Source organism: Macaca nemestrina, chromosome 20 (genome assembly GCF_043159975.1).
Source record: "Macaca nemestrina isolate mMacNem1 chromosome 20, mMacNem.hap1, whole genome shotgun sequence".
Taxonomy (NCBI): domain Eukaryota; kingdom Metazoa; phylum Chordata; class Mammalia; order Primates; family Cercopithecidae; genus Macaca; species Macaca nemestrina.
In genome coordinates this window covers 12905967-12914704 of record NC_092144.1, presented here as the reverse complement: position 1 = coordinate 12914704, position 8738 = coordinate 12905967, and the positions used below count along the sequence as shown (strand labels likewise).

The 8738-nt window shown below is 48.8% G+C and overlaps 1 protein-coding gene across 9 annotated transcripts in view; it reads left to right on the top strand.

Annotated features, from left to right (window-relative positions):
- Positions 1 to 8738, top strand: part of LOC105499905 (calcium voltage-gated channel subunit alpha1 A) — a 433831-nt gene that overhangs the window by 20992 nt on the left and 404101 nt on the right. For all 9 annotated transcript variants that reach the window (XM_071087269.1, XM_071087268.1, XM_071087271.1 and 6 more), the window contains exon 2: positions 4179 to 4482. In XM_071087269.1, the coding sequence (XP_070943370.1) occupies positions 4289 to 4482 (194 nt within the window). In that variant the 5' untranslated portion in view covers positions 4179 to 4288. The remainder of the gene's footprint in view (positions 1 to 4178; positions 4483 to 8738) is intronic.

Sequence of the window (8738 nt, the reverse complement as noted above, 5' to 3'; positions counted from 1 at the left end):
TCTTCTCTTCTCTCTCTCCCCTTCCTTCCTTCTTTCTCTTTCTTTCTAACAAGGTAGCCTATCTGTAGCCCAGGCTGGAATGCAGTGGTGCAATCATAGTTCACTGCGGCCTTGAACTCCTGGGTTCAAGGTATCCTCCCATCTGTGCCGTTTGAGTGTCTAGTACTACAGGTACATGCCACCTGGCTAGTTTAAAAAAAATTTTTTTTTTTCATTTTTTTGTTTCTGTTTTTAGAGACAGGGTCTTACTATATTGCTCAGGCTGGTCTCAAACTTCTGGGCTGAAGTAATCCTCTGCCCTCGGCCACCCAAACTGTTGTGATTCCTGGCGTGAGCCACCGGGCGTGGCCTAATTCTATTTCATTCATGCCAGCCTCCCAATAGGTACGCTTTTCTTGGACAGATACTGAGAGGCTAGTCGCAGGGGCTGACTCAGGTGGGAAACATCACTATGGGACTGGAAATATGCTTTTGGGTGGGGTGTGGATTCCAAAAGCCATGGACCACGTCACCCACAGCCACACGGGCCTCGTTGTTCCTTGAGACACACAGTCCTGTCTCAAGACCCTTGCACGTGCTGTTCCTTCGGCCTGGAAAGCTCTTCCCTCAGATACCCACGTGGCTCCCCCCCTCCCTCAGGCCTCTCTCAGATGTCACCTCCTCAGTGAGGCTGTCTCTGCGTCCCTATTTAATAAAGTAACCAGGGCCGGGCGCGGTGGCTCAAGCTTGTAATCCCAGCACTTTGGGAGGCCGAGACGGGCGGATCACGAGGTCAGGAGATGGAGACCATCCTGGCTAACACGGTGAAACCCTGTCTCTACCAAAAAAATACAAAAAATTATCAGGGCAAGGTGGTGGGCGCCTGTAGTCCCAGCTACTCGGGAGGCTGAGGCAGGAGAATGGCGTAAACCCAGGAGGCGGAGCTTGCAGTGAGCTGAGATCCAGCCACTGCACTCCAGCCTGGGTGACAGAGCGAGACTCCGTCTCAAAAAAAAAATAAATAAATAAATAAATAAATAAAATAAAAAAATAAAGTAACCAGTCTACCCAACCCTTCTTCTTCTTCTTCCTCCTCCTCCTCCTCCTCCTCTTCTCCTTCTTCTTCTTCTTCTTCTTCTTCTTCTTCTTCTTCTTCTTCTTCTTCTTCTTCTTCTTCTTTTGACACAGGGTCTCACTTCATTGCTCAGATAGGAGTTCAGTGGGACGATCACGGCTCACTGCAATTTCAACATCTCAGACAATCCTCCTGCCTCAGCCTCCTGAGTAGCTGGGACTACAGACACGTGCCACCATGCCTGGCTAATTTTTAAAAAATTATTTGTAGAGACAGGGTCTTATTACGTTGCCCAGGCTGGTCTTGAACTCCTGGCCTCAAGTGATCCTCCTGCCTTGGCCTCCCAAGTGCTGGGTTTACAGGCATGAGCTACTGCACCCAGCCTGCACACCTTACCCCTCTTTGTTAAGGACTCAATGGTGTCTTCCCAAATTCGTATGTTGAAGTCTAAACTCCAGTATCTTAGAATGTGGCTGTATATGGAGACAGGACCTTTACAAAGGTAATTAAGGTAAAAGGAGGTCAGGTGAGTGGCGCTAATTCAATATTACTGGTGTTCTTATAAGAAGAGATTAGCCACAAAAAGACCTCAGTAAGTGTGTGAGGTAATGCATATGTTAATTAGCTCAAGTTAGCCATTCCACAATGCATACGTGTTTGAGAACATCATGTTGGACATCATAAATATATACAATTTTGTAATCCCAGGTACTCGGGAGCCTGAGGCAGGAGAATTGCTTGAAACTAAGAGGTGGAGGTTGCAGTGAGCTGAGATCGTGCCACTGCACTCCAGCCTGGGCAACAAGAGTGAAACTTCATCTCAAAAAAAAAAAATACATATATATATCTGTGTGTGTGTGTGTGTGTGTGTGTGTGTGTGTGTATACAATTTTTATTTGTCAATTTAAAAACTTGTTTTTTTTGAGACATGGTCTGGCTTTGTCACCCAGGCTAGTGTGCAGTGGCACAATCTTGACTCACTGCAACCTCTGCCTCCCAGGCTCAAGTGTTCCTCCCACCTCAGCCTCCCAAGTAGCTGGAACTACAGTCATGTGCCACCATGCCTGGCTAATTTTTGTATTTTTAGTAGAGATCGGGTTCTGCTACGTTGCCCAGGCTGGTCTCAAACTCTTAGGCTCAGAAAATCTGCCTGCCAAAGTGCTAGGATTACAGGCATGAGCCACCACACCTGGTCTTTTGGCCCTTCCCAGCACTTTTCTTTTCTTTTCTTTTTTTTTTTTGAGATGGAGTCTTGCTCTGTCCCCCAAGCTGGAGTGTGGTGGCGCTATCTCGGCTCACTGCAAGCTCTGCCTCCCGGGTTCACACCATTCTCCTGCCTCAGCCTCCCAAGTAGCTGGGACTACAGGCGCCCGCCACCATGCCCGGCTATTTTTTGTATTTTTAGTAGAGATGGGGTTTCGCCATGTTAGTCAGGATGGTCTCGATCTCCTGATCTCGTGATCCTCCGGCCTCAGCCTCCCAAAGTGCTGGGATTACAGGCATAAGTCTCCGTGCCCGGCGACCCTTCCCATCACTTTTCAACTCCTAATCTCTATATAATGTACCCACTTATTTTGTTCCTTGTCTGTCTCCCTCCTAGAATGTCTTATCCATGAGGGTGGGGACATATGCCAGTCTTATTCATGGTTGCGTCCCCAGGATCTAGCACAGGGCCAGGCACAAATTGGGTGGTCGCTCAGAGTTTGTTGAATGATTAAGTGATTGGAGATAAAGATCCTGGGGCTACAAGGTCCTTTGGTGTGTTGAGTGTCCACTGATAAATGTGTAAGTGTAGGAAACCCTGTCTCTTTTCTCTTTTCAAAAACCAGCTGTTGGCCGGGCACGGTGGCTCATGCCTGTAATCCCAGCACTTTGGGAGGCAGAGGCGGGCGGATCACTCGAGACCAGGAGTTCGAGACCAGCCTGGCCAACATGGTGAAACATGAAACATGGTGAAACCCTGTCTCTACTAAAAATTGAAAAGTTAGCTGGGTGTGGTGGCAGACACCTGTAGTCCCAGCTACTCAGGAGAATCACTTGAACCTGGGAGGCAGAGGTTGCAGTGAGACAAGACCACGCCATCACTCCAGCCTGGGCAACAGAGTAAGACTCCATCTCAAACAAACAAACAAACAAACAAACAAACAGCTGTAACCTGGTGTGGTGGTGTGCACCTGTCATCCCAGCTACTCAGGAGGGAGGCCAAGGCAGGAGGATCACTAGAGTCCAGCAGTTCCAGACCAGCCTGGGCAATGTAGCAAGATCCCATCTCTAAAAAAAATAAAAATGAAGTTAAAAGAAACAGAGAACCTGGTGAGAAGCAGTGTGGCTGGACAGGTGGCCACTCCCATGTGGATTTATTTATTTATTTATTTATTTTTAGAGACAGAGTCTCACTGTCACCCAGGCTGGAGTGCAGTGGTAAGACCATGGCTCACTGCAACCTCCACCTCCTGTGTTCAAGCAATTCTCCTGCCTCAGCCTCCCAAGCAGCTGGGATTACAGGCATGCGGATTACAGGCATGGGCCATCACACTCGGCTAATTTTTGTATTTTTTATAGACAGGGTTTCACCATGTTGGCCAGGCTGGTCTCAAACCCCTGACCTCAGGTGATCCGCCCGTCTCTGCCTCCCAAAGTGCTAGGATTACAGGCCTGAGCCACTGCACCCGGCCTCCCATGTGCATTTAAAACTGCTTCTTGAACTCACCCTTTCAGCTTTCCAGAGCTCGCAGGACCCAGGGACTGAGGGGCGAGCGAACCCCCAGGCTCATGGTGGCTCATTTTGCAGAAGGGGACGTAGAGATGCTGACAAATCCAGCATCCCGCCCTCTGTGGCCGGCACCTGGGAGGTGGAGGGAGTGTCCGCGGCACAGCCTCGTAGTCTTTTGCTCCATGGGGCACATCTGTTGCCGGGCAGCTCCTAAGAACTGGCTTTCTGGGCCCTGAGTTGCCAAGGAACTACTAAATCCCGGCCAGCCGGGGCTGGTGTGTATTTTGACTTTCTGCGAAGGAGGGTGGTGTGGCCTCTCCTGTCTTCTAAGTTCCCTTCTCCTTGCCCTCCGTGAGCTCTGCCTGCCTCTCCCTCACGCTGGCCCTCTCTCTCTCCTCTTTCTTCCTCTAGTTTCCCCCTCACTGTGCTGGAGGGAGAAGACCCTGGGATTTCTGAGCGAGGCCCATGGATGTTGAAGTCTTCCGGGGTCCCCGACTCCATGCTCTCGCGCCCCAGTTACTATGACGCCCTGCACAGCCGCAGCTCGGGGCACGCCCAGCGCCCTGCAGGACACTCGGCCTCCCCGGCTCAGCATCTGCTTCGAGGGGCCCCCTCTGAGGCGGCGGGGTGGCGTGGTGGATCACCGAGATGTCATCTTGGCCCACCAGGCCCACAAAATCCACAGCACCCCCCAGGCCAGGAGGAAAGAATGGGAGTGAGTATGCCCGGGTAGTGGTGTTGGGGCGGGGTGGCGGGGGCGTGCGGCTGTACTGGGGATCCCTTAGGGGTTAGGATGTTTTTGGCAGGCTTTTTGGGGAGCAAATTCATGCAGATGGAACACATTGATAAGGCTGTGCTGGCTTCTGAAATCTCAAAATCCTTCCCTGCTAATTGATCAATAATGGTTGCCTTAAGCCCCCTGGGCACCCCCATCCGGCTCTGCAGATCCCTGAGCTGCCTCACCCTGGGGCAACAAAGAGATTAACCATGGATGTGGCAGCCAGGACCCAGCTCCCAGGATTGTGAGTGTCCGCTCTGATAGGTTGGCAAATATTCCTTCCTTCCTTCCTTCCTTCCTTCCTTCCTTCCTTCCTTCCTTCCTTCCTTCCTTCCTTCCTTCCTTCCTTCCTCCCTCCCTCCCTCCCTCCCTCCCTCCCTCCCTCCCTCACTTTCTTTCTTTCTTTCTTTTTTTTTTTTTGATGGAATCTTGCTCTATCACGCAGGCTGGAGTGCAGTGGCCTGATCTTGGCTCACCGCAACCTCTGCCTCCTGGGTTGAAGAGATCCTCCTGCCTCAGTCTCCCAAGTAGCTGGGACCACAGGCACATGCCACCACGCCCAGCTAATTTTTGTATTTTTAGTAAAGACGGTGTTTCACCATATTGGTCAGGCTGTTCTCAAACTCCTAACCCCAAGTGATCCACCCGCCTTGGCCTCCCAAAGTGCTGGAATTACAGGCGTAAGCCACCGCACTCAGCCAGCAAATGTTTCTGTTGAGATGGCTGAGAAATGCTGCTTTCTGGGGAAAAAGTGGGAATCCATTTCTACTTCTAGTGTTGAGTTGAAATCTGAGGGTTTAAGGGCTGGAGACAGAAGTGTGTGAAGGCAGAGCGGGACCTGGATAGGGCTGGGAGTACGCGGTGGCGTCAGTTGAGTCTGGTCCTGGGTTCCCCTTTTTCTTTGTCAGTGACCCCAGCAGTGGGTCTTCTGGTGGGAGACAGTGGGGGTGGAACTGGCTCCGTCGTGTAGTTGCTGCTGGGCAATGTTGGATGAACGGCTTTCCTGAGCTGTTGCCGGGCAGCTCCTAAGAACTTGGGGTCTTGGCTGTTGGAGGGTTGAAGGTGGTTCGTGTGAAGGTTAAGTCTCAGGCCAGCCCCTATGCATCGTTTTTCCACACAGTGGGGGAGCTAGTGGGTTTTTTCTCCTCCCTCCTTCCCTCCGTCCCTCCCTCCGTCCCTCCCTCCGTCCCTCCCTCCCTCCCTCCCTCCCTCCCTTCCTTCCTTCCTTCCTTCCTTCCTTCCTTCCTTCCTTCCTCTTTCTTTCCCTCCCTCTCTCCTTTCTCTCTTTTCTTTCCTTTTAAGACAGGGTTTTTCTTCTCTCTCTCTCCTCCTTCCTTCCTTTTCTCCTTCCTTCCTTTTTCCTCCTTCCTTCCTTTTTGACAAGGTCTCTCCTTCCTTCTTTCTTTCTTCTTTCTTTCTTTTCCTTCCTTCCTTCCTTCCTTCCTTCCTTCCTTCCTTCCTTCCTTCCTTCCTTCCTTCCTTTCTTTCTTTCTTTCTTTCTTTCTTTCTTTCTTTCTTTCTTTCTTTCTTCTTTCTTCCTTTCTTTCTTTTTCCTTCCTTCCTTCCTTCCTTCCTTCCTTCCTTCCTTCCTTCCTTCCTTCCTTCCTTCCTTCCTTCCTCTTTTCTTTCTTTCCTTTTGAGACAGGGTCCCTTCCTTCCCTTTCCTTCCTTTCCTTCCCTTCCCTTCCCTCTCTCCTTTTCTCTTTCCCTCTCCCCTTCCCCTTTCCTTTCCTTTTCCTCAAGAGTGTTTTTTTTTTTTTTTTTGGCAAAGGCACAGGCCTAGGGTGGATTCCTGAGCAGACATCAGGAGTGTGGGATGAGAATATAAATATTATTTTGCTTGGAGCTGAGGCTGATATGGACACTAATCAATTTAGGGGACCCCAAAATTTACTCTCTTACCCTCTTGATGCTCCAGACCTGACCGTGTGGGAAGCACACTTCACCAGACAGCCGCCCTGGCCCCATTTTTCCATTTGCAGAAGGGGAAGTGGGGTTACAAATGCCATTTGGGTTGGGAGGGTGCTGGTGAGGGGGTGTGTAAATACAGGGTGCAATGCAAACTGTTTTATTAAAATGAGCCATTGCTCATTTTGAATCAAAGAGTTTCAGGATGGGGCTCAGAGTGTTGCAAGCTTGGCCCCGAGGTGATTTCCTGAGGTTAGTCTGACATCTACTGGTATGTTTGAGCATCGTTTAGGAAGGCATGTTGTGACTTCCCCGCCACCCGCCACAAAACTGGGTTCCTCTTAACTTTCCTTCCCCTCCATCCACTCATCCGTCCACTCATCCACCTACCACCCACCCATTTAAACTTCTAATTGTACATGCATGCATCCATCCATCCATCCATCTCGCATCCATCTTTCTACCCATCAATCTATTCATCCGTCTCCCTATTCTTTCTCCCATCCATCCATTTTCCAGCGATCCAACCATTTTCCCATTCACCCACCTGTCCACACATCTATCCATCCACTCAACCCACCCACCAACTCACCCATTCTTCCATTCACCCATTCATCCATCCATTCTTCCATTCATTCTTCTGTCCATCCACCCACCTATCATCTTATATACCAATCTGTCCATCCACCCATCCATCATTCCATAAATAACCAGGAAATGCACCCATTCCCTTTAACGTCTGCTTTGGTTTCTAGAACCCATAAAAGTTTCTTTTTTTCTTTTTTGAGATGGAGTCTCGCTCTGTCTCCCAGGCTGGAGTGCAGTGGCGCGATCTGGGCTCACTGCAAGCTCCGCCCCCCGGGTTCACGCCATTCTCCTGCCTCAGCCTCCCGGGCAACTGGGACTACAGGCGCCCGCCACCTCGCCCGGCTAGTTTTTTGTATTTTTTAGTAGAGATGGGGTTTCACCGTGTTAGCCAGGATGGTCTCGATCTCCTGACCTCGTGATCCACCCGTCTCGGCCTCCCAAAGTGCTGGGATTACAGGCTTGAGCCACCGCGCCCGGCCAAAAGTTTCTTTAATTTATTTTCATTTTTACAAATTTTAACTAATTAATTAATTTTGGAGGCAGGGTCTTGCTCTGTCACCCAGGCTGGAGTGCAGTGGCCCTATCACGGCTCACTGCAACCTCTGCCTCCTGGGTTCAAACGATCCTCCCACCTCAGCCTTGCAAGTAGCTGGGACTAGGTGCATGCACCACACCATGCCCAGCAAATTAAATAATTTTTTTTTGGTAAAGATGGGATCTTGCTATGTTGCCTAGGTTGGTCTCAAACTCGTGGGCTCAAGCGACCCTCTTGCCTTGGCTTCCCAAATTGCTGGGATTACAGGCATGAGTCACCATGCCTGGCCCAAAGTGTCCTTATAGCCATGATGTCCAAATTTCTGAACTCCTACCCCAACTAGCAAAACAATTTTTCAGCACACTCATAGCTGAAATGCATAGCCACAGTGCATGCATTTTTATTTATATATAATTTATTTTGCTAAATGTGTCATATGCACATAAAATATACACAAAAATAAAAATGTGAAAAGGATGAGAGCTCAATGAGATATATCATCTTTCCAAATGGCTTTAATAGTTTGATTTAATAGTACAACATGCTTTTGCCCTTATGTTTTAGAAGTTTGCCTTTGCTTTTTGAATACCATGTTCTGTAAGAGCGTTGTATTCTGAAAACGTTCCAATATGCTAAAAGTAGGAAGAAGAGCTCAGTGAAACTTTCTTATCCATCAAAATTTAATAATGATCAGGGTTGTGCCAGACTTCACATCATAAATCCATATCCTCTTTCTGAGATATTTAAAAGTAAATCCCTGACCTTATGTGATTTTTTGCAAACTTCAGACTACATCTCTAAAGCATACAGACACATCTTAGTAATATCACACTGACAACATTAATCATGATTTTTATATCTGATTTCCGGTCCACATTCAGATTTCCTTGCTCGTCTTTTTACAGTTGAGTTTTTTGAATCAAGAAGGCCTGTGTGTTGCATTTCATCATTTCTATCTCTTTTTATTGTGGTAAAATATACACAACATAAAATTGACCATTTTAACCATTTTTAAGCATACAGTTCAGTGGCATTAAGTACATTCGCATTGTTGTGCAACCGTCACCACCATCCATCTCCAGAACATTTTGTTTGTTTTGAGACAGAGTCTCACTCTGTCGTCCAGGCTGGAGTGCAGTGGCATGACCTTGGCTCACTGCAA